We start from the raw sequence: 25582 nt of genomic DNA, 5'->3' as shown, positions 1-25582 counted from the left end.
TCCACAATTTCTGCATATCACACCCCCTGATGCGTTTCCTCCATTGCTCCCGGAGGCTGAGGCCTCCAGTGCATCCAAGAGGGCCTGGGTGTGACTTGGCCGTAGTGTTGGAGGCTATGTCTTGGCCAAAATTTCATGGAGGCACCTGGCCGTTAAGACCGCGTTTCTGCTGGCTATCTGCTCTCTGAGGAGAGTAGGTGATTTACTGGCCCTTTCTGTGTCCCCCTCTTTCCTGGAGTTCACTCCAGGCATGGCCCGTGCCTTCCTGCACCCTAGCGCGGGTTACATTTACCAGGGTTCCCCCCAGTCGTCCCACGACCTGTCAGGTTCCAGGCAATTCAATCCTCCTCCATTCCAGACCCCAGACCATGAGAGAATGAACTGGCTGTGCCCAGTCCGTGCTCTGGACTACTATGTCCGCAGGACAAGTCCCTGGAGGAAGTCGGAACAATTGTTCATCTGCTACGGCCCTCCGAGGAAAGGCCTTTCTGCTCATAAGCAGACGCTCAGCAAACGGATTATTGACACTATATTGTCTTTTTACGGGTCCTCTGGTCTCCCTGCACCATTCGGGGTCAGAGCTCACTCGACCCAGAGTGTGGCAGCCTCCAAGGCTTGGTCCTGTAGAGTGTCCCTCCAAGACCTTTGCGATGCTGCGGGTTGGTCCACCCCACTCACCTATGCCAGGTTTTCGATCCTTGACCTCTGTGCCACTCCTCTGTCCTCTGTCCTTCGACCTAGCTGTGCTCATTCAGACTAGTCAGGAACTGGTCGGTGTGGTGGTATTTGACTCTCGTTCCCAAAGCGTTCCGACACAGTTTGAGTTCCTGAAAGGGAACATCTCTAGGTTACGTATGTAACCCTAGTTAACTGAGGGAACGAGACGCTGCGTCTCTATGCCACACCTCCGGCGTCCCTTCAGGGCTTCCTTCTTGGCTACAAAAGCTGATGCCGGCTTATCTCCATGTGCATTTTATACTTCCTGGCTGTGACGTCACCCCGCCGGTGACAGCCTGCCTTCAATTTTGACTGATTAGGCTCATTATTCAGAGCATGGACAACGCACTCACGTTCCCAAAGCGTTCCGACGCGGCGTCTCGTTCCCTCAGTGAACTAGGGTTACATACGTAACCTAGAGACATTTCCTAACATCTAATCACTGCTTAGCATTAGTTCCTAATGTCTAATCACTGATCAACATTATTTCCTAATGTCTAATCACTGATCAGCATTGTTTTCAAATGTCTAATCACTGATCAGCATTGTTTTTAAATGTCTAATCACTAATCAGCATAGTTTCCTAATGTCTAATCACTGATCAGTATTGTTTCCCAATGTCTAATCACTGAACAGCATTGTTTCCTAATGTCTAATCACAAATAAGCATAGTTTCCTAATGTCTAATCACTTATCAGCATAGTTTATCCAATGTGCTTCTTTGCAGTTAATTTTTTTTAAATCTTTGCTTGGCGATTTTTACAGTGTATAAGTAAAGAACAAACACACCGAACAGAAATAATCCTATTTTATGTAGTAATAGTTTCACACCCAGCACAAATTCTTTTTGTAAGACATTATATATGTTATTGCATGTATACCACTGTGACTTGCCAATGTATTTTTATTTTTTTTATTTATGGTCAACAGCTTGTGTTTTTATCTATTTATTGTTATAGAACATCGCGAGACAGTGTATTTCCTGTTACCATGTACATCATAGTGGTGCTAAACAGCAGCTCCTGTTTCCGAGGACACTTACTGACGGTTCAAGAACCAAAAAGAAAAGTTTTTATTAAAAAACTTTTATTAAAAAACAGAAAAAAGCTGTTACTATGGAAACAATAGTGCATTAGACCATAAATCTTTTATTTATGGTATATCTTTTTTTTTATTTTGCAATTTCAGCAGCTTCTTTAGCATCCTTCATGACTATCCATGCTTCAGTCTGTGCTACTTTTCGAAATAATAGTTATAATAAGCTTTATAATATTTTCTATTTTCCTAAAATATATGCAGAATCTCTTCCTTCTTTGTGCCCTAATATGCAAATGAGCATGACCAATCAATGAATATGCAAATATGATATTATCTGCTGACATGTTTTTGCGCATACATTAGCTACTTACGCCTGACAAGACGTGGCAACGCCAATCCTATTTTAGATTTGATCTCTCTCGATATACAGTATATGACAGGGAATGGTTGATTCAATACTATCACAGTGTGTGGCGCTGAAGCATTTGCTGGAGAAACATCCATTTTCTCACAATTCCACAATCGTTCCATTATTTTTCAGTCCAAACAAACCTCAAAAGTCGCATATTGAACACATAGCTAGAACAGTTAGGTATTCTAACCTTTTTAAACACATAATTTTCATGCTAATGAAGACACATGCAAAGGAGAGTGTTATGAACCAGTCGTTGCTAATTATGTCATTCTGAAACCCCAGCTTATCTCACCTAGACCTGTAATCGGCACGACTAATGAAGATTGACAAGTCAGTTAGCGGCGATGGAATCAAGCTGCATTCAATTATTGCGTCAGACAGGGGAAGCTGATCGATCTAAATTTGTCCGGTGTGGCATGCCAAAGTGTTTGGATGCCAAATGTATTTTTTTTTTTCTAACCCTGACACTTGTTGTCAAGTGAACATTCTGTGGAATTACAGGAAATGATGCGTCGTGTCGCGTTATCGCCCCGTCCTGAAGAAAAAAAAAAGAGGAAACGAAACAAAATGGTACCTCAAAATGTGAATCATAAATATTGCATTTGAACAACACAGATTGTGAAAAATATAAGTACATTTTATAACAGATTTGATCAAAACTTGAACACATGATATATAATCTAAAAAATCTAGGAAAGCCAAACAGCTAGAATGCCCCCAGAGTGTGAACCCTGTGCATTCTGTGGGCAGTGAGAGACTGACTGAAGCACAGCAGGACCCAACCAGCGTGAGAGGGAGATCAGAAGAGTTTTACCTGCAGCTGGAGTGGCCTTCAGTGGAGCAGGTCCTGGGGCTGGGCCAGTGGACAGGACAAGGGTGAGGCGCACATGAAGGACACACAGACACACACAGTAGAGAATGAGAGGACACCGAACCAGCAGGATAGGGGTGGGAAGAGGAAGGGAAGAAGGAAGGGAGGGAGAACAAGGCAAAAAGCAAAAAGGTTAATTTTTTTTTGAGGGACATGGAAGGGAATGGGGTTAAGATAGCAAAGAGACAGAGAAGGAAAAAAAAGAAAAAAAAAAAAAAAAAGGGGGACAGGGGCCCATACCTTGGCTCTTTAGCATCAGGTGCGCCAGACCTTGAGGGAAAGAACAGAAAAAAGGAGAAAAGGGAAAAAAGAGGGTCATAAAAAAGGCACGGGAAAAAAAAAATAACATTGTCACAACGTTTGGCTGCAGTTTGTGACAGACATCCTGAGGCGGACATGGATGCCGAATCAAAACGAAAAAAAAAAACTGAGAAGGGAGGATTTAAAAAAAAAATGAACACACTTTATCAGGGTAAGGGAGTAAGAGGTGTGAGGAGGGGTGGAAAGGAAAAAAGCATTTCATTCGGCGCAAGTACCCGAGGGCGCTTGCTCACATAAATGCTTTTTTTCCCTAATGGAGCACATATTTAGTGTTTGGCAGACAGCATTCCTTAGTTCATACATTTTTATGCTATAGCAGAGGCAACCATAAATACTGCATTTGAAAGCCACAATTTCATTAAAATATTGAAAAATAAAGAGAGAGAGAAATAGAGAGAGAGAGAGAGAGAGAGAGAGAGAGAGAGAGCAAAAAAATCGGAGGGGAGTATCTCATAAAAAGCAGCTGAGACAGAGATAAATCCCTCTCCACCCACCCAGCTTACGAGATGTCAGGGTAGCAGGGCACAACAGATAACCTGCCCAAACTAACCGGAACTCCTCGCCAACACGCCAAAAAATAAATGCCTGGCAGTTGATTCAGTGCTGTAATAAAGTCAGCTCCTTGGCAGCTCTATACCCATCAATTACACGACCAAAAAAAGCAGCAGCCATTATCCGAGAGCGTGCGTTCTATAATCATCGCGCTGTTGTTGTTTCCTTGGATTAATGTGACACTGAACAGGACGAAAATACTCCATGAGAATGTGCATCCGCAGGAACTGTAAGACTAGCCCTGAACGTCAGGACAGTGTTGAAGAGGGTCAGAGGAAACTCGACGCTGCAGGGATGCCAAACGTACAAGGGCATGCTTAAGGGCTAACAGACTTCAGATAACCTTTTATAAAAAAAAAAGCGATCACAAAGTAAATAAAGAGAAGAGCTAGCACAATATAAAACAAGCTTCTTAAAAAAAATGTATAAATAAAACATGATCTAAAATATGCACATTTCTGAATTCTTATGAACCGCTCATACAGAATAGTTAGCATCTGAGTCAACAGGTTATGATCAATAAAAGACGGCTCTAAAGGTACAGTATATGGACAAAAGTTAGTGGACCCCTGACGATTCTTTAATTCCACATTTAGTCTTTATTTGCGGTTATAATCACACTTTTTGGGAAGATATTCCATTAGATTTTGGAGTGAGGTTGTGGAGATTTGTAGTCATTCAGACACAACGGCAGCCACAAGCTTATCAATAAGGTTGAGGTTAAAACTCTGTAGCAGGCCACTCACGATCTTTCACTCCAAGCCATGTAAAGTGAGCAGACCTTCATGGAGCTCACTTTGTGGACAGCGGCATTGTAATGCTGGAATAGGTTTGGGTCAAGTAAAGGGAAAATTTTATGCTCCCGCATCTATAGGCATCCTATATTGTTGTGCCTCCAACGTTGTGGTAACATTCGGGAGAAGAACCACATATGGCTGGAAAAAGTCAGGTGTCCCAATATTTTTGTCCATATAGTGTTCATTACGCGCCACCACGGTCCAAACACAATTTGTTACTTCAAGTGCAGCCAACATTGCATTAATGCCACAGCATTTATCCTCCTATTTCTAACATGTCTTTAATAGTCGGTCATCTTCATATTAAACTGTACAGTAAATGCTGCCTATTCGTTTATCCATTAGTATTTCTCAATTTCAACCCGAACATGAGACTTTTTTAATTTCGGCAAATTGTCCCCGAGAGGCCACTTCGGACTAAATTAAGCATTCGTCCTTACAAATTTGGACGTAATCATTTCACCCTTGACTGAGCTTCAGCTATTTGAGCCAGACAAACCCCCTCCCACACTGACTGATGGATTTTTACCAATTCACTCTGTAGAAAATGTGGCACTCGGTTGTACCCTTGGTACATATCTCACTCAATATGCACAGTGAGCCAATGTGAGAGACCTGACCAAAACAGGAAAAGTAAATAAAAAAATTAACAAAAACCATAGTCGGTGCTTGGACCCTTATTAAAGAGTACAAATGCATTATAATTCTATTGTATAGAAATATTGACCATCCCAGTTCACTTTGGCAGCAGTAACCAGCATTGTAAAACATGATGAATTGCTGTATAAAGATTGTGGGTTTTTATTTGCGACTGAAAAAACCCTTTTCGAATGCCCTGCAGTAGCATAATGAAGTGGCTGAGGTTAAAACCACGGCCAAGCACTTTCTCTCCAGTCCATGATTACTCGCAGTAATCATATAAAACCCAGCTTATGTCTCATTAACCGAAACTTCTTTCCCCTATGGTGAATCATACTGCATTCATGATGAAGTTAAATTAAAAAGAGAATAGTCTGTGGATTCCAGCAGGATGCTCTCAGAGCCACTAGGCAAAAATAAAAAATGGCATTTCCAGAATTAGACTGACCAGCATGGAAGGCGAGCCTTCATTACGTATGCATTCGATTTTAGCGGAGGAGTGGGTGTGATTACGGTGCAGAGGTTCTGCATCATTGTTCTCACTCGCTTGACTCTGAGCGAGAGATCCCTCGGAAAAATTAATAAATAAATAAGATTCCCCAAGGTCCCATCAGCCGCGATGCCACTTTCATACCGTCGCAAATAAAGCTCACTATTAAAGAGATAACTGAGCTGAAGAACTGATAATAGTGAAAGGTGGCAGTGTACTCATTCCATTAAAATAACAAAGGGGAGCCTGTTGGAATTCTGTGACCGAAACGTTTGTTTTTTGTCAACAGCCTGCAATTTTCACAGTGTGGGAAATAAATGAGTGGAGAAGATATAGTTGTTTATCCGACTGATTAGTAAACTTTCATTTAAAAACTAGCGTGTTAGCGAAGAAATCTGTGTGTTGGTATCATGATCGAGGGCGGAACTACCACAGTGCATCTCAGGAGGTCCCGGGCACTAAAGTCACAGTGTGGCTAATTGTTTCGCCTGAACTGAGGAAATGTTTAGAATAGCACTATCTATCACTTCAATTACACCATTTAGCCATTCGTGCTCATTCTTGAAGTAAACAGTGAATGCCACATAACACTACTTCCTGGTTACAATTTACATTTCAATTATTCCTAATGCATTACATCCTAATAAAACTATGAACTTTAATATTTTGTGGTAAGCATTTTGAATTTAAAGAATAGCTGCGTCTGCTGTAATCCGGATATATTCGAAAACAGCGTCTTTCCATCTAAAAACAGTCCACAGTCCACACTGCAATGTTAAAACACCATTTTTTAAAATTGATCCACTTTGGGGTGTGTTGTCAAAAAATGTTTTTTGACGGACAACGTGGTCTCGGTTTGGACGGAAGGCCCAAACACGGAGAGAAAAATATGCGTTTTCGAACGAAAACGTATTAGTGTGGACATGGCCTAGAAAACATGAATTATATCTGTCTATTTTTCTAGGGACCAGGTGTCCCCTGTCATAAATATTGCTTTATCATTACCCATTTAACACTTTCTGTTTACAGAACTACTAAATTCGGTTCACATTCATCTATCTCAGTGTTGACATTTTTCTAGTTGATTGACTATGATTCAGCTTTGCCCTTTGTCTTTTCTGTTGAATTTCTCGGTTTGACCATTGCTCTCATTTTGACGGTTTTGAATTATGTCTTGGTTGAGCTCCTGAGTGGCAGCCCAGAAAACCCCTTTGGCAGTTCAAATCCCAACAATGCCACAACCGTTCATGGCTAAGAGTCTAGAGGCATGCATTCTGGATGGCATTACTCTCTCTCTCTCTCTCTCTCTCTCTCTCTCTCTCCTGCCTATCACAGTGCTATTAGCTAGTGAGCTCACGTATGTGGCAAAGGGCAGATAGAGCTTTCCTCTGAGTCTACAGTGCTGCCCTGTAGCATAAGCAGCAGTTTGAAAAGATGCAATTGGCTGGCTTTGTGTGCCTCAGAAGTAGCATGTGTTTGCTTTCACCCTCCCGGTTCGTAACTGTCACATGACAGTGGAGATGGCTAGAAATTGGCAAATGACCAAAATGGGGAGTAGATGAGGGAATAAACCCTCTTTATGCCCTGTCCATTACAGTATAACCTCCTATTAGACACATCTATAAAAACATACCTAATATCCAGCACGCTAGGTATGATTTTATCAAATGATTTAGAAAACTGTCTTTATGGTTCAAATTAGTTAAAGTGTTAGAATGCTTTTTGAGTAAATACAAAGCGAATCTTTAGCTAATCAATTCTTATGTTTTATAGGTGGAACTTTCCAGTGCCCCATCTCTTTCCTTGACAATAAAACCTGGCTGTTAGTTGGTAATTTATTACTATTTTAGCGGAACTTAATTGTATGGTACTTCCAACGCAACTAATAATTACTTAGCTGACAGCTCTGATTTATTATACATTGATCAGGTTTTTTAAAAAAATGGCACTATTTGGGAATTACACTCTTCTTGTTCAGATCCAATATTACAGCAGCTATTGTATAAACTAATATAAAGAAACTAATTAAAACAAATTATTTCACTGTAGTTATGATAAAGTCACAGTGTTCCAGTTCCAACTTGGTCTATATATAGTGACTGACTTGTTGTTTAGTAGCTTTGCTTGTTTCCAGGACTTTTAGATTACTGACTACAAAATACTCAGGGTCTAAAAGTATTCACATGGCTCTACTATACAAATATATCTCAGTTGCTTTGGAGCATTACTCAAATCATCCTTAATATTTGCAAATCGGTTAGTGCATTTCTCAAAACAATTACAAACATTGGATTTCTTGCAAAAGCCTGGACATTTTTCAAATTCCTTAGTTCCTTTTGTCATTTTTTACAATTATTCCTGATATAAACTAAGGTTTGGATTACAGTGATTGAAAATGCACAAGGCTGAATTTCTTCTGTACGGCATCTATGAATTTCAGCAGCACAAATCTATTTATTTGATTGCATATTTGATTTATATTGATTGCAAAAGACCGGACAGGATTCACACTTTTACTGTACTGTAAAAGTATTTTTGTTCTTGGTTGTTCATCCATTTTAGAATTTGAAGGTTCACGAGATTCACCTTTGATCTATTTAGAGAACTAGTTGATCATTGGTTGATCTGATGCCATTCACTCGCCTTCTTTATGAAATTCAAGATTCGTCTCCACAATTCATCAGTTTAGGTCACATTTATAAAAAATAGAAATTTAAGCTTGACAGATGATGAGAACTGGTTTAACCATTTTTGGGGGTTAAGAGTATTCAGGTGAAACCAGTATAATATATTTTGATCAACATGAACATAAACAACTGATCATGTAGGAAACAGCAGGTACTTGTACACAATCGAATAAACTAATGTTCGCAGTTCGCAATTTGATCAACACAAATTGTTTTTTATCATGTGCCCATGTGACAGGATGTGGAGGTTGAACAAGTAGTTTTGAGAATTTTATTTCTGATCTGAAAAACGCTCCAGAGCAACTGAATAAAACTGTAATAGAAAGGCAACAGGAAACGGATGTAAATGTACATTTGATTGAATTATAATTGTGTAGTGCCACTGGAAGTGATCCTAATATCATGTCATTATGGTAAGTATTTAAAAAAAACACAAAAATGACTCGAGTGCGAGATTTATACTGATATCATGCTGAAATGTCAGTAACAGACCCTCTGGAGCTCGAATGTACATTTCAGCTTCGCCCCTGATCCGGCTTGATCTGCCAAACGCCCTCTCTACGGCACTGTTTTTGACTTCTGATGCCTTAACAACTGAGGGCATTTTTGTGCATCATTTATGGAACTTTCACACTTTCAGAGATGTTAAAAGAAGCTTCTATTTTACTTATATATGACTTTGCATTTGCTGGTATTTCTTTTTTGTTTTTTGTTTTTTTTTACCACCTGCAATTTTTCTCTTATATTTTTCCTTCACATTGACGCACACCTTTTACCACATTTTACACAAACTATCACATCTCTTTGGGATAACAGGTACAGTGACTCCTCAAATTCTAGAAAATGACTTCCTTCCTACAAATTAACAGAGACAAGAAGACAGTGAGTGAACGTGTATTCACTGGGGAATTGAGAGAAAAAAAAAAAAGCAACGTTTCATTGTTAACAAACACTTAAACAAAGGCGAGAACAGCTGAGCTGCTCTACTGTGAAATGGAGGCATTTACTTTACTTTTGTTTACAACCATAATTCTTGCTCAACGGCCCTAACTAAAGAGGACAAGCGATAATTTTAAATATTAATTGCATCCGACCTCATACTTTAATACTTTAGCTCTATTTTAATAGCCAAGTTCCATTAAAGGCTTCGATCCCTGTTTCTCTTATGACCGCTGACCAGCCATAGGCTTCAGATACTAATTTATTAAAGCATACAAATAAATTCGGCTAAATTAAGCTACAGATGAGTTCCACGAAAGATCTCAGCCTTGTGCTGTAATGAGGAAAGAGGCAGGACGACCCAGCAATGCTGGACCAGAGGACCTGAAGAGAAATATTAGCCTTGCCGTGTGTATTTTTATTTTTTATTTTTTTAAAGAGGCATCTACGGCATGTAAACATTTATCTAGTGTGAATGCAAATGCATGATGTTGTTCGCCGAGCGCAGGCTGAATTGGAGCGGCCCCGCTGTGGACGTCGACATTGAAATGCTGCGGCCCGCCGGTGTTGGCATAGCAACAGGCTCCCATGTCTCCAGTACTATGAGGTTGCCCAGAGCAGCTCTCCTCCTCCTCCTTGTCCTCCTCCTCTTCTCTCTCTCTCTCTCTCTCTCTCTCTCTCTCTCCTCCCTTCACTCACTCTTCTCTGTCTCTTTCAATCTCCGGCTTTCTTCGTTCCATTGTTGGGAATGGAATGTAGGACGATCACCTTAGCGCCAAGCGCACGAAACAACATTGTTACTGGCAGTTATTTGGATGAAAAGTATTCATTACTTTCGAGTTTTCATCCGTTTGAATAAAGAGGAGCAATAAAACAGCAATAAAAGCGCTTGCTTTATAAAATGTTTATATGTTATTTTTTTGCCCACACCATTCTTTAAACCCTTTACTGAACTGCGTGCTGAAATAAAATGTGTATTAAAGATGGTTTATTGAGGACAACTTGCTTCTCTTTTTTTATTAGTGATTGTAGAAAAAAGGAGTGCGTGTGTTTAATATATTTTGTTCAGATATAGCTTGAAGAAACATGTCAGTTCAGCAGCAGATAAAAATATTTCCCTTTCACGGTGAATCTCAGTGTTAGTGTAACATAAATACACTGGGGGAATATCATACTGTATTACCACTTCTATTGTACAGCCAAGAATTTAATATTTCTAAGAAATCATGACATTTTTACATTTTCAATGGACAAACCTATCAGAAATCCAGACACACTATATGAACAAAAGTATTGGGAACTTGACTTTTCCAGCCATATGGTGGTTTTCCACAATGTTAGATGCACACAATTATATAGATTCTCTTTGGGTATGGTAGCATTACATTTTCCCTTCACTTGAATTCTGAGACACAAATCAGCTCCACAAATATATGCTTTGAATGAGTTGGAGTGGCAGATCTTCTGCTATAGAGTTCTGAACTCAACCCTACTGCACACCTTTGGGATGAATTGGAACGCTGACTGCACCCCAGGCCTCCTCACCTCACCTACACCTGACTTTATCATCATTATTGTGGCTGAATGAGCACAAATCTCCACAAGCACATTCCAATATCTAACATCTTCCTAGAAGAGTGGAGGTTTTTATAACGATAAAAAAAAAAAAATAATAATATATATATATTTAAAGATTTAATTAACTACTACAATTTCAACATACTAATACTGTCAAAACTTTAGCTACGTTGCCAGCCAGCTGCATGGATAAATATTTTTGGCTATATTATAATCTTCAAGCCAAACCTGTAGAGCATATTTCATGACTATTTTTCAATGCTCTATTTTATATACAATGTATTAGCATGCTAGTTTTGTAATAATTTCACCCTGCATTTAATTTAAAGAAGTAAACCAGTATGTGCATGATTTCATTTTTAAGGAAAGTACAGGGGAGTGTAACAATATTACCAGCAGCTGCTAATGTAGTTATTACACTAACAATTAAAAGTGCAATATTTTGTAAGCTTTTAACATTCCTGTAATGCTATAAAGGAAAACAAGGGCTACACAGAGTTCCCATTTTAGAACAACATGACCTCTGTCCCAAGTTTTGTCCCATTTTGACAAATTTATAATCGAATTCTATCATCTGAGACGAGTTAATGAGTTTTTGTGTACTAGGTTTTAACCAAATCCTGAATAATTAGCATGAGCATAATAAAGGTCACCAACACCGTGTTCCTGCCCCACTCTACGCCGCGTATTATACCTGCGATCTGCTCTGATTAGCCGCTGTACTCCGCTGGAGATGAGCTGAGATGGAATTTACATGTCCTGTTTTAAAGCCCATCACTGAAACTCTTGAAGGAGAGCCTCCAGCAGGGGGATTATGCCAAGGTCATGGAGACTGGGATATTTGGCTGCTGCTGTGCCAGCTGTTCCTTTTTTTTAACTATGCCAAGTGCTGAGACTGGCACAAGTTACTTTGGCAGGGCACTGAGTGAGCACAGACTTGCTTCACATGGGCCAGAATGAAGTAGAAGCTGTGGAGATGAGCAGAACACACAGAGAGACCTCCAGTCTGGGTTCTACTCCAGCTGATGCCAGTTTGAGAAGCAGGAACAGAAAAGCTTAGCCTCTAAGGAGAAAGAATAAGGCTGCTAAATGGGGCATCTCTGCCGCTGTGTGTGTGTGTGTGTGTGTGTGTGTGTGTGTGTGTGTGTGTGTGTGCACAGTCTGCCTGTGCCATTAGCATTTGAAGTCATTATTTGTAGATTGAGGCATTCATGTCTCATGTTCTTCAGAAGGCTTTTGGTGCCTTGTAGCTCATCGAGTGGTAAACACTCAATCCTGATCCAGAGCCTGGAAGAAGTATCTCTTGTACATTTGTAATCTCATTCAGTCATTCAATCATACAGCTTTAACAGCAATATCTTGGTCAGGGTTGCTGTGGATTTAGACAACATTGTTGGTAATACACCATGGATTGATGAAAATTTTCAACTGCACCACCCTATGTTTAGACACATTTGTATCACTCGTCCATATCAAGGGGCAATTTAATCTAGCTAATCTACCTACCTGTGTGTTTGTGGAAGTAAATCAGGGTACCCAGTGAACATTTTCTATGACCAGACAAAAGACCAAGAAGAAGAAAGACTTGGCTATAGTCAGAGTGAGTTACATTTATCTCATTCATTAATCTGAGTGGTTAATGGGCTTTGCAGGGGGCCAGAGGTGGCTTGGTGTGGCTGGAATATGATTCAAAGTCCAAAGTTTTAACCACTAAACTACTGTACCACCTCACCCAAACTCTATTCACAGTTATGGGAACTAAGCTCAAACTCCACAACTCCACTCTCTTTAAATTCCCACATGCAGCTGCTAAGAAAAGTGAATGCCCTCTGATTGGAAGGATGTGAATTTAAATTCCAACAATGTCAGAGACATGTGTGGGCAAGAGCCAAGGAAATAAATTTGGCCAGGCTCTCATGGAGGAAAGAATGATATCCCCCCTTCCTATGTTAATTATAGTTCCACTGGCCAGTTGAGGGCATTTGTAAGCATAAGAGGACAGACAGCCATGTTGCAACATGAGATTGTAGCTGTTTTGGAGAAAGCACATGTTAGCCTTCACCTATTTGTATTATAGTGCATTGCAGACTGTAAGTGGAAATTGGCCAAATTAGGGAAAAAAATATAGAAAAAAATCCACAATATTATTACTCATAAATATCCTTCTTCCAGACTGTATATCATGACACTGTGCCACACTGACAATCTGAGAAAAACCTCAGAGTACAGCTTTTGCTCCACTGAAATGAGAGAAGGTTGTTTTGGCACCTTGAAAGAATGCCCCTTTACTGACTTCCAGCAAAGCTATATCAGACACCTCCCCTTTTAGCAGAGACCCCAGGGCAGACCCAAAGTCCGCTGGAGAGATTATGTGTCAGCGTTGGCTTGGGAACCCCCAGGGATCTCTGCAGGAGTAGCTAGCATTTGTGGCAGGAAACAGACACGTCTGGACTAAGCTTCTTAACTGGTATCCCACAGCAACCCATAACCAGGACATTCCAGAAGTAAAATGAACGAATGAATAAATGAACGAGCGAATGGGTAATTGTTTTCATACATTTTGCACCAATAAGGAGAACCGACGCTCTTTAATCCAATAAGCGCTCAAGTACCTACTCCTTCCCCAGAATTAGCTGTTTGATTGCTGTAGTCTGAGCTTTCAGGCTTGTCAGAGGAGAGTGGAGGAATGATTAAAGAGATGCGCTGAAAGCTCACGCTCAGAATGAAAGCCCCAGTCATTCTCTGGTGTGTGTGAGTGTCCTCTTGGATAACTGCCCACCACCAGGCAACATCAACACGGTAAGTGGTCATGATCACAGGACTAAAATAGATGCTCTATGAAGAGGAATAGTGTTCTAGATCAGAGGACCATAAACTCAAGGAAAATGTACACATATGCCTTTATGATTGCAGCACAGATTAGTGTATATATATATATATATATATATATATATATATATATATATATATATATATATATATATATATATATTTTTTTTTTTTTTTTTTTTTTTTTTGCGAAAAATGTTTATGGTATATGCTTTTTCAGCATCCACATTCCATGTTTGGGTTTCCAAGTTCATTTTATTATACCTCATCCAAAGTCATCCTATACAATTGTGTGCCTCCAGAGTTATGTGGTAAAAGTTTGGAGAGGAACCACATGTGGCAGGAAAGATCAGGTTTTCCACTACTTTTGTCCATATAGTTAAGCCTTTTATCACACATTTTATAGACAGTCTACTCCAGACCACCAGTGGGTGGAGCTTAATAAACATGTTGGTGTGCTCAAAGACTATAAAATAAAATGTGAAATCCATTTACCCAACCCAAGTGATTTACTTAACCACTAGGGGAAAACATTTTCACTCGTTCCTACTGCCTAATGACTAATCATTTAATGTTCACATGATATATGAGACTATATCAAAAACATGATCACAGTGCCTTGGCATGGTTACTGGAGCCAGATGGGTTGATTTGAGTATTTCAGAACCTGCTGATCTCCCGAGATTTCCACGCACAACAGATGCGTAAACAAAATGGTGTGAAAAACAAAAACATCCAGTGAGCGGCAGTTCTGTGGGAGGAAATGCCTTGTTAATGAGAGACGTCAGAGACGTCAGAGGAGAATAGCCCGACTAGATCAGACAGACAGCAAGGCTAGGTTAACTCAAATAACCTGTCTGCAGCCGTGGTTAGATGAAAAGCGTCTGAAAAGCTACAATGGCAGAAGAGCCCATTGGGTTTCATTCCTGTCAGACAAGAATAAAAAACTGAAGCTATACTTGGCACAGGCACACCAAATGTGGACAGCTGAAGATTAGAAAAAAAAGACTGAATATTTGCATGAATGAATTGGTACACAGGGGTACAGGTGTGCACTCTGACATTGCTAAACTCTATGGGTGTTTGGCAGATAGTAAATCTACATTCGCACTAGCATGTGGCAAAGCTACAGATCACAATTGATTTTCTCCCAAAAAAAAACTATTGTGTATGCTATAATGAAGGGGCTAAACCAAATGGTTGGCTAGGGTTGTAGATAGATCCTATAGTGCTTGTGGGCCAATGTGGATTTAACTTGTTTTGCTTGTTGTGCAAGAATTGAAGCAAAAATTTTGACTTGACTTCTCATTAAATTTGTATTCAGCCTTTATTAAAATGTATGTAACCGCATGGCCTCTAGACCATACACTACCATTTCAGGCCAATACACACCCATTAGAAACTGAAACAGCATGGATTACTACTAGGGTTGCAAAACTCCAGGAAACTTCCCATGGAAATTAACGGAAATATATGGGAGTTGATGGGAATTGATTGGAATAAACTAAGAATTTACAAAATTTCAGGTTAGCCAATAACAGGGAACTTAAACGTAGTTGCAGGATGATTTTGGATAAAAAAACAGATTAAATGCGATTTCAGTAACATTTCTATCCTGAACATTTATCGATCACATGAACACAGCACACTTACTGCAGGAATACTGCCACGCCCCATACGCGCACTGTGCATTCCTCCATAATGTAACAGATCATATTTTGAATCCTGCATACAAAATAATAATAAAAAAAAAATCCATCTTGCCGGATATTCACATAAATTACATAAATATTACATAAATTTATGTTTAAAAATTCCTTGTGCGGTTTGTAAACTATTGTGCAACAAAATAATACTAACAATTTAATCAAAGTAAAAAATGTCAGCTTAAGACCAAAAACCCCAAAAAAAAAAAAAAAAAAAAATATATATATATATATATATATATATATATATATATATATATATATATATATATATATATATATATATATATATATGTACAATAAATATTAAAAGGTAAAAATAGGCCTCAAATCAAGCACCAAAAATTCTCAATAAAGCACACATCCAGCAAATAAAGCCGTCTGTGTGAAAAGCAGCAAAGGTTTCGTTTGCACATGTTTTAAAACACCATAATTACTTTAAAACTTTAAAACACCATAAAACATTTGTTCATAGACTATGTTGATTACAGTATTAAAAACTTGAAAAGTAATAATTTGAGGTACATTTAGAACAGATATAAATGTGTGATTAAGTTGTGATTAATCACGAGTTAACTCATGACAATCATGTGATTGATCACAATTAAATATTTTAATCGACTATTATTATAGGACTGTCAATTGATTAAAATTTTTGAAGTTCACAACTTGAAATATTTCCAAAATTCCCCAGATGAAGTTCTACTACTTACTACACATCCTACTAGTGACATAAAATTTGTCTGCCAATGTGAATGTAGAGTAACCGTTTCAGACCGCAACAGCCATGGGAGAGTTTTATCTGGCATTCCTGCACCATTTCAAATCTGTATAAACAAAAGTAATCAGGAGTTTCCACAAGTTTCTCTTGTACAGTATTACTCTATTCTCTCAGGCGATGGATTGGACCTTGGATCCTGCACTCAATTAGTAGAGGGTCTTTTGACTAAATGCCTCTTGATTTCACCAACCTCACTGTTCTTAGTAAGTTCTAATTAGGCACAAGGACAATATTTCCATTCGCTGATCAGGTAAAGGGTGTTGTTACATGGTACATATCATGATTCATGACTGAGAAATTAGCACTGTGAGAGCCCTAGTTTAATCCTGAACTGCAATTAGTGTGCCTGCTCAAGCGATCTTATTGAGATATCCACCATACATCAAACGTCACAGTGAGCTCTTTCAAGTTGCGAAACAGGGATTTTTCTTAAGTGAAACATGTCCAGTCTACTTGGGCTTTGCATAAATATTAGCTTGTTGCTTAGAGAGCTGCGGCGTGTTCAAACTAAATACTGCTCCAACTGTTTCCACTACCAGTTTCCTTAACCCTAAACCAGAGCTACAGCACAGGGTTCTTGAGAGATCCAAAGAATATTCAATGTACTTGATTAGTATGGTCTTTTTGACAACTGGTGTACACAAGGTAATGTAACACACATAGAGGAAAGCATGATCCACCCTTTTCCACAAACATGAGCTCTTAGATGCACATGATTGGCTATTACTGCTGTAAATGACAGAGGGGAGAGAAGAGAGAGAGAGAGAGAGAGAGAGAGAGAGAGAGAGAGAGAGAGAGAGACAGAGAGTAATGCCATCCATCCCACCCAGAATACATTCAGTTATGTTCTCTTGGTCTCCTCGCTTGTTCATTCAAACTTGTGATCTCCAGATGACAGGGTGTTATACTGTCGTACCGTTCACAAGCCCAAATGATAAAAAGCAGACTATTTGTGGAGTATGAAGTTGAAGTACAAATCACAGCGAATCTGCACCTCAAACCAATTTCATACACCATAGAGTAAAATATTCCAGTTAGTACAGGATACAGAATAAACACAGAATACAAACGGGAACAAAAACCCACACAAAACGACACCGCCATACATTCCAACATCACGATAGAATTAGATTTATAGGCAATTCCCGATACCGTTGTAAACTCTATGCTTTAGGGTACGCCCGCCTCTGATTCACAGAAATAGACTATGTCTCAAGCACCTCAGACACTTTCCCTGTGGCGTTTGTCTCATCGATGTCAGCCATTTTATTTGAGCTAAACTCAGTCAGAAAAACTGCAGTCCAAACTAACAGTACGTCTCAAAATCAATGGAAGCATGTCAGTATAGCAAACCGAGTATCAGGTCAGCCCCGTTAGCACAGATCTAAAGACAAAGAAAACATTGGTCTTACCTTCGAACACTTGTTGGACAGCTGCAGCATGGCCGAGGGAAAAAGAGGAAAGAAACAAAAAGAAAAAAAATAAATGAGTCAACAGCAAAGCATATCGATTTTTTTTTCCACTGTCTAGAGGTTTAAAAGATCGTAAGTGAGCAAAAAAATATATATATTTATATATTACTTAATAGGAGATGATTTATCATACATTATCTCATCATAATTGTATTTACATGTTTAATACCAAAGGCATTCGATTTGATTAGCTTAGCTTGCACACTGCATCATCGCTACTTGTACAGTGACTCAGAAACTAATGAAATTCAGACTATAATTATACAAAAAACCCAGCCAGGTGTTTACAGGTTGGATTTGAGACAGACAGACAAATGAGAGATTCTGATCACGTCTTGCAATCAGACATCTGGATAGCTTTTTTCTGGTTTTGACAGATGATCCTTCGAGCTGAAATGAAAGTTGGGAAGTTGGAAAAGTATGAAATCAGGAATAGGCAAATCGGTCATCTGAAGACAAGTGAGTTCAAGATCAAGAGTATTGTTGACCTGCGTGAAACACGTATTTATTTCGTGGGTAGACATTTTTAAACACTACACTGCGGCACACTCTGATGCTATTCCTAAATAATGCACTACACTGCGAAGAAATAATCTTAACAAATGAAAATATCATGAATACGGTTTACATTTACGGCATTTGGCACACGCCCTTATCCAGAAATAATTTTAATTATATCATTTATACAACTGAGCAGTTGAGGGCCTCGTTTAAGGGCCCAGCATTAAAAGCTTGGGAAGCTGGTATTTAAACTTCTGACCTTTAGAGCAGATGTTCAGATCTATCTATTCATACTGTAACATTTCCTTATACCAAATGTCAATCATATTTCTGAACAGCTACACATTTCCAACTTGTAGTTATTGTTTCGTTGCTACATAATTTTGTTTCTTTCTAGCAATTGTACCAATTTTCTACCAAAAATTTTCGTCCGAAAATGGCCCAAAAGTGCATTTTCGGTTTTCGGCCGAAAGACTTTGATCACCGAAACAACGTGGCCGAAACAGTTTGTTGTGATGACGCAAACAGAAACCGCGCCCTGCACGTGCATGTCTAAAGCAACATGTCTGCGGTGTGGACGTATTTCAGTATATCTGAGAAAGATCCACGGATAGCGATTTGCAATACATGTAATGCCGAAATTTCAAGATAAGGTGCGTCTGCAAAGACTTTCTCCACGTCGGGTTTAATTTATCACCTGAAATCCAAACATCCTGATCGCTATACTGAATATGAGAAAAACGCGGCACAGAAAAGCAAAACCCCTCCGAGCATGCGCACTCCGTCTGTGTCGGACGTTTTGAAAAGGCAGGAAGTTTCCCAGTGATAGTGTTGTATTGTTGTATCTTTAAGCAGTTGCACTTGTTCTGAATGCACTTTGTTTTTATGAAAGAACATATTTCATTTTACAACCTTTCAGCAGGCCAGAGGGCCTGTACATTATTATTTAATGTACACATGAGTGCATTTAAGTTAAATATTTAAGTTTGATTTTTAATTTATTTTATCCTGTGCATTGTTGCAATGTGCTATAAATAAATATTTTCATAATTTGTAATTGATTTATTCTTTGAAACTTTAATATTAATTCATGCAATTGAAATGCTTTGATTTTAGTAAGTTTAGTACACAGTCATAGCCATAAATGCAATGGTAATAATAATTGACATAATTTCTTTCGGTGTTTCGGTTTTCGGCCTTGCTTTCCTCTTTTTCAGTTTTCGGTTTCGGCCAAGAATTTTCATTTTGGTGCATCCCTAATGTATATGTTTGTTCCTTATAATTGTAAGTGCGTCACTTATGAGTGAGCCAGTGGCGACTGTGGTGTTGGAAAACTCCCTCAGAGGGCATGAAGAAGAAACCTTGAGAGGAACCAGACTCAATATGGAACTATCCCCATCCGAGTAGCACCGAATGTCTATTTATAACAGGTCATCTTTGTTAAATTGTGCAGTGATACGCGATTGAATGTAACCTGCGGTCCTGAGCAATTGTAGCAGACTGTTGAAATTAATTACAGTCCAAATCCATTCTCAAAATTCTTGAGTTTCTTAGTAACTTCATGCAACTTTAAGTTGTTGATGTGGAACCATCTCTGATTTCAAGCCTAAAATTGGAACACGTTATCGAAACAGGGTGTAAAATCTTAAATTTGGTGTCTTACAGTCTTATAATAGGAAATACTGGACCAATTTGCTTATATTTAAGATATATCTACCGGTACTTGCGAAAGTGTAATTTTTGCAATGTAGTCATTCCTACAAACTTTGGTGTGAAAGAGGCAGATGTAGAGGACAGGGTGGTATGGAGATGGATGATCAGCTGTGGCGACCCCTAATGGGAGCAGCCGAAAGAAGAAGAAGAAGAAAAGAAGAAGAAGAAGAAGAAGAAGAAGAAGTAGAAGTCATTCCTACGAACTGCTGCACTACACACATCAGTGGTGGTGATCTGACTAATGGTAGAATTGTTTTATTTTGGAAATACCCCTACCACCAATACTACTATTACTACTGCTATTACTACTATTACTACTGCTATTATTACAGCTAATAATAATAATAAAAATAATAATAACAATATAACAATCAGCATGCAGTTCGGTGGAAACACTACCAACACGTTGTTTTGAAGACCACAAATAGGACTAAGAAACTGAGGAACTTTGCTTTCAAAACTAAAGACCTCGTTTTGACCTGTAGATTAGTTTGAACAATTCTAGGTGTGACTTTTTTGCACACACTTTTTTTTTTTCAAGTAGGCACTAGGTATAAGTGGTAAGGAAAAAGAACTTTTCGGATGTCCCTGTGCAGAATACAAACAAGGAGCTTGAAAAAAAATTAAAACCAGCCAGAGCTTGGTATATCGCTGAGAGAATTCAAATGCCACACCCAGTGTGAGTGTGAGTACTCAGTCTCACTTTGGATAAGTGTTTTTGCAAAGAAAAAAAAACTTTGAAAAGCTCGTAAGTGCTTCTCTGTAAAGTCCTGCCGCAGCTCTCAGACAGAACACGGCGCTCTAAAAATTCATGCGCCGCTCGTTTGTGTCGTAAATCAGAACCAAACGCTGAATGTTATTTTCATTATATGGAGTTTAGAGGCCCCTTTATGGGAGACGATTAGAATGATAGGAGTCTGGAATAAAGGGTTCTTCAAAAGGGCTTAGAGATGTGATTAAAAGGTATAAATATTACGGGCCGAGGCGAAGGCTCGTTTCGAGATGCGTCAGGAGACGTATGTTTAATCGTAGTGCAGCTCGGGTCGTGGTGGCTGTTTCGTCGTCGTCGTAAAAACATCCGCTACTCAAAGGCGGTTCTTTAGACGTGATCACAGAGACTGATCAAAAGGAGAAAGGGAACCAGAGGGACAGCTGGCGGCTTATTAAATGACAGAATGACGCTCACAGGTAGACAGAGGCATGCAGCTGCTCAGTGCAGCAGGCGTGAAAAGCTCGGGTGTGGAGGAATCACAGTATCATGGTACCTTGGTGGTGTGAGTCATATCAGCGTTGCTTGTTGGTGGCTGCTGAGCTATTGTGATAATGAGAGGAAAGTGGCTGTGAGGAGGATTGTGCTCGGCTCTTAAAGCCGTCGGCCGGTTAGGACAGCATTAAAATGCTAATGAGGACACTCCGGAGACTCTCACACACTTTACTCACTCCGAGCATTTTCCGCTCTATGACCTATTACAGATCCATCTACGTGAAACGTGTGAATGTGATTTATTATAAATGCAAATACGACCGGCAACATTTGACTTGCCGCTTTGCGTCGGGACGCTGCAAAGTTCCAAAATATGATGTCTGTGACACCTCCGTGTCTGTACAAGCAGAATTCATGAGCTAAAAGTGCTGACCTAGAAGCTAACTGTCCCTTCCATGCTGATCAAGCAAAACCAGAAGCCTCACACGGTAAAAGCCAAATCAGCAAATTCCTCACCTTCTCTGAGTAAACACGTAAAAAATATCAGAGCAAATGGCAACATTACTGCACCAGGAGTTGTTACAGTTAAAAAATGGGTTAATGTAATGATTACCTTATCTAATTATATCAGTTCCCTCAAGCTTTTGTTTGATTTGATTTTTTTTTTTTTTTTGGGGTGTTGGTTTGCCTTGATATACTAAAAGAAATACAGTAATTACAAAATGTACATTTAATAGCCCTTATCCAGAGTAACTTACAATTATCTCACTGATATAACTGAGCAGCTGTGGGGTTAATGGACTTGCTCGGGGCCCCAGAAGTGGCAGCTTGGTGTGACTGGGATTTGACAATGCCTCAACCACTAAACTGCCACTTTCACATTAACCTCATGTTGGCCACCAATATGAATGGGATGCTTACAGTACACTGTATAGGAGAAAATTATGTGGCAAATCTGGATATTAACTGTTTGGTTGTTAGTAGAGCTAAAACATTGTCTTGTTGTCAATGATGTCATAGTTATCACCTCCAAAATTGTGCTTTCTGTAAGGCAGCATTTACACAAAACACCCCATGTCCCTTGTCTAAATGTTCCAAGTCATGTTTTCCTTCATGTTTCTTATGCATTCTGATTTACACTTATATTTTGGTAATCATAGATTATTCAGTTTGTACTGATATCTCGTTGTTTTCTGGAATATCCATGATTTAATACAACTATAAATGTTATTTATGAATGTATTTATTCATGTTTTTAAAAAGGTCCCTCTCAAGGACTCACATTTGGTTCTTACACTGTCAGTATTGTTGTTTCTGGGCAGTTTTGTTCTTTCTTTTGGCAAAAATTGACATGTTTTCATGTTTGTTTAGTCATAATAAAGTTATGGATATGCTACGAGTGGAGGCAGAGGTGACATTGAATGTGTTTATGACAGTAGTAACTAGGATTGAGTGAAGGATTATGGGCATTGTAGCAAAAAAAAAAAGGTGTTGTCTGTCCTCTTCATATCTGCTTTCCTCGTCCTCTCTTAACCCTCATACTTTTCTTCTTCTTAGAACAAACAGTTGTTAGGAAATGCCTCTTTGTAAAAGACACAGACCCAAAAATACAAATATGAAATGATTTTCCCCAAGAGGCAGAAAGTTGAACAGGTAAACGTGTATAAGTTAATAGCGAGGTAACTGTCAGATCGTGCGCCGTTCCTCACCGCTAAACTGTGATATTCTAACAATGGCAAGATTTGCAAAGAAATGGTAAAGATGTGCCAGAGACCGATGCTGCCTGGCCGCCCAGAGCGAGACGCTAAATCTCTTAATCGTGTCATGTTTGTGCGAGCTGCCCGCTTGGCTCGAGATGTCAAGCCACGCTAAACTGTCGTGCTGCCATAAATCGCGAGGGCTGCTTTAACCTTTACGAGCACTCTCCATGGCTCGCTCAAATTGGTCATGGCAAAAGAACTGCGCCCGAATTAAGTGGAAGCACAAGAAGTGACATGATGACAGCGTCTGGAGCTCCTCAGACACGCCGCGGCTAAATCGCCATTCTAGGCTCCCGCCTCCTGGGTTATTAGCACGACGCCGCGCTGTCATTCGGCTCAGCTGGAGGGGTCGTCGCTGTGATGTACCTGTTTATTCAAAGGTGCGCTTGAGGGATACAACAGTCGCTTGAACCTTGTCTTTATTTACACCCGGAGACATTTCGGTATTGATTAGTGTCCTGAAGTCATAAATATGAAGCCCTGCTGAGGTTTATTTTCGCAGGACATTTAATGTATTACAAAACGAGCTTAATTGAAAAAGAATTGAACCCATTTTGTTGCCTGTCTGTGTGCGTTCAGTGTTGCAGCTAAAAAGCTTTCGAACAATGCAAAATCATAGGCGAAGGCAAAGCAAAGCACTTGAGTGTGCAGAGCTAGAATTTGTGCTGATTTCTTTTTTTTTCTGTTTTTTTTCCGCAGGAACTAAAAGCAAACATGTCAGCACCCAACAAGTCCCTTTTTTATTAAACAATGGCAGAAAATACAAGCAATATATCTGGCACAAAGCTCCCATCTCCTACAGCGACCGAGAGCGAGTATTCATTTTGACCTTGGAAGAGTGGGTGCAATAACAGGCTCTGTGTTGACAGATCTACTGAGCTTACTGATATAACGTAGTATTCCGCTGCAAACAGAAAATGAAAAGAGGAAGGAATCTTAGAGGACGCAGAACGCCGGAATGAGCGCTGCATATGAATTGGAATAGGTTTTTTTTTTAACTGTTTGGCGTACGAGGAATACGTTCGCACAAACGCGACTCTTCGTCTCAATAAGCCAAGGAGGCAGAGATATACCGGCTTAAATGAAGAAAATATGCGCTTATGAAATAGTCTGAGAAAAAGAAAAATCGTTTGCTATGCTCTTTGATTAATGTCACTGTGCATGATGTGAGTGAAAGAAAACCTTAAAGCTTGTAATATATTTAAACGTCGTCGCTTCCCTGACAGAATTGGTTAGTAGTGCAGAGGTAAACCCGAGTCTCAGTGGACTCGCACGTCTTCCCTGCAGACACCAGCGTCCCCTGGGCTTTGCTGCTAATGTACAGACATCTGCTTTAGCATTCTAGGGAAACTGTTTGTGCGCTAATGCAATCTTTCACACAATTGACTCTATAAGGAATACATGACTTGATGTGTAACTACAGGAAAATGATCAAGGGCTAGCAGAGTTATCGTAAGGAGCAAAACTGTGAGTTTATTGTATACAAATAGCTCCACATCATGAATTGTTTTATTTCGAGTGCAGTGTTTCATTAGTAACGGAACAACATGCTTCACTTTTAACCATTTAGGGTTATACTATATGGACCATAAGTGGTTCTTCCCCCAATTGGTGTCCTGGCTGATCCGGGAAAAAGCACACAGCACACAGAGTGGCATGTATGTTTTCCAGTTTAACGAAGGAAACAGGCAATGATATATACTCTGGACAAAACCTGAGATAAAACTACTCCTTATTTGGTAATTAGACATGGAAACCAGAGCCATATGAGCCCAGACATGAACATTCCATATACCTGTTACTCACGTCCTACGTTGAGGCCTTTTAATTCAAACAGATGTCTTTGGATGTGGTGGCATAACATTTTCCTTTCATTTGAACTACGATATCGAAACCTGTTCCAGCATAACACATCCTTGAAGATGGGTTGGAGTGGAAGATCTTGAGTGGCACGCTATAAATTTTTGACCTCAATCGTTCACCTTTGGGATGAAATAGAACTCTGACCGCCCCCGTGGGTCTCCTCACCTCACCTACATCAGCACCTGGCTTTACTAACACCCTTTTTGCTGATGGAGCACAAATCTCCACAAGCACACTCCAAGGTCTAGCGGAACATCTTGCCAGAGAAGTGGAGGTTGTTATAAGAGCAAATGGGAGCTAAATGTTAAATTGGATACACAAAAAGCATATGAACATCTGGTTTGGTGTCCACAAACTTTTGTCTCGGTCTTGTATATTTCTAGCTTCTATTATTTAAATACAATGCACATGACTAAAACTTATGGAATTCTTTACAAAGCATTAACACTGGAGACTCCTTCCATAAGTGTTCTTATAAATCAACAGCAAGGAGTTGCACAAAATGTGTATAATGCTATTGATTAAATGTATTAATGGATTATTAAAGAATAATTATGGATTATTATAGTGTAATTAAAACAATTCTTAAAAACTGCAAAGCTGCACATTTATGGAGCTACACGGCATCAGGAACTCATGTTTGCATTCGAAATGTTATATAATATTAATATAACAGCTAACATTACTCTGCTGCTGTTATAGAGAAGAA

General features: G+C 39.4%; 1 protein-coding gene across 8 annotated transcripts in view; it reads right to left on the bottom strand.

Moving 5' to 3' along the window:
• The window catches only part of nrxn2a (neurexin 2a), a 399544-nt gene that overhangs the window by 285448 nt on the left and 88514 nt on the right, over positions 1–25582 (bottom strand). For 6 of the 8 annotated variants that reach the window (XM_046867424.1, XM_046867425.1, XM_046867418.1 and 3 more), the window contains exons 3-5: positions 17773–17793; positions 3282–3311; positions 2985–3023 (exon numbers count right to left, since the gene is read on the bottom strand). In XM_046867424.1, the coding sequence (XP_046723380.1) occupies positions 2985–3023; positions 3282–3311; positions 17773–17793 (90 nt within the window). The remainder of the gene's footprint in view (positions 1–2984; positions 3024–3281; positions 3312–17772; positions 17794–25582) is intronic. The other 2 variants (XM_046867421.1, XM_046867422.1) reach the window with 1 other exon arrangement.

Source organism: Silurus meridionalis, chromosome 15 (genome assembly GCF_014805685.1).
Source record: "Silurus meridionalis isolate SWU-2019-XX chromosome 15, ASM1480568v1, whole genome shotgun sequence".
Lineage (NCBI taxonomy): Eukaryota > Metazoa > Chordata > Actinopteri > Siluriformes > Siluridae > Silurus > Silurus meridionalis.
Note: the sequence above shows the minus strand (reverse complement) of the source record. Positions and strands in the feature narration are given on the sequence as shown.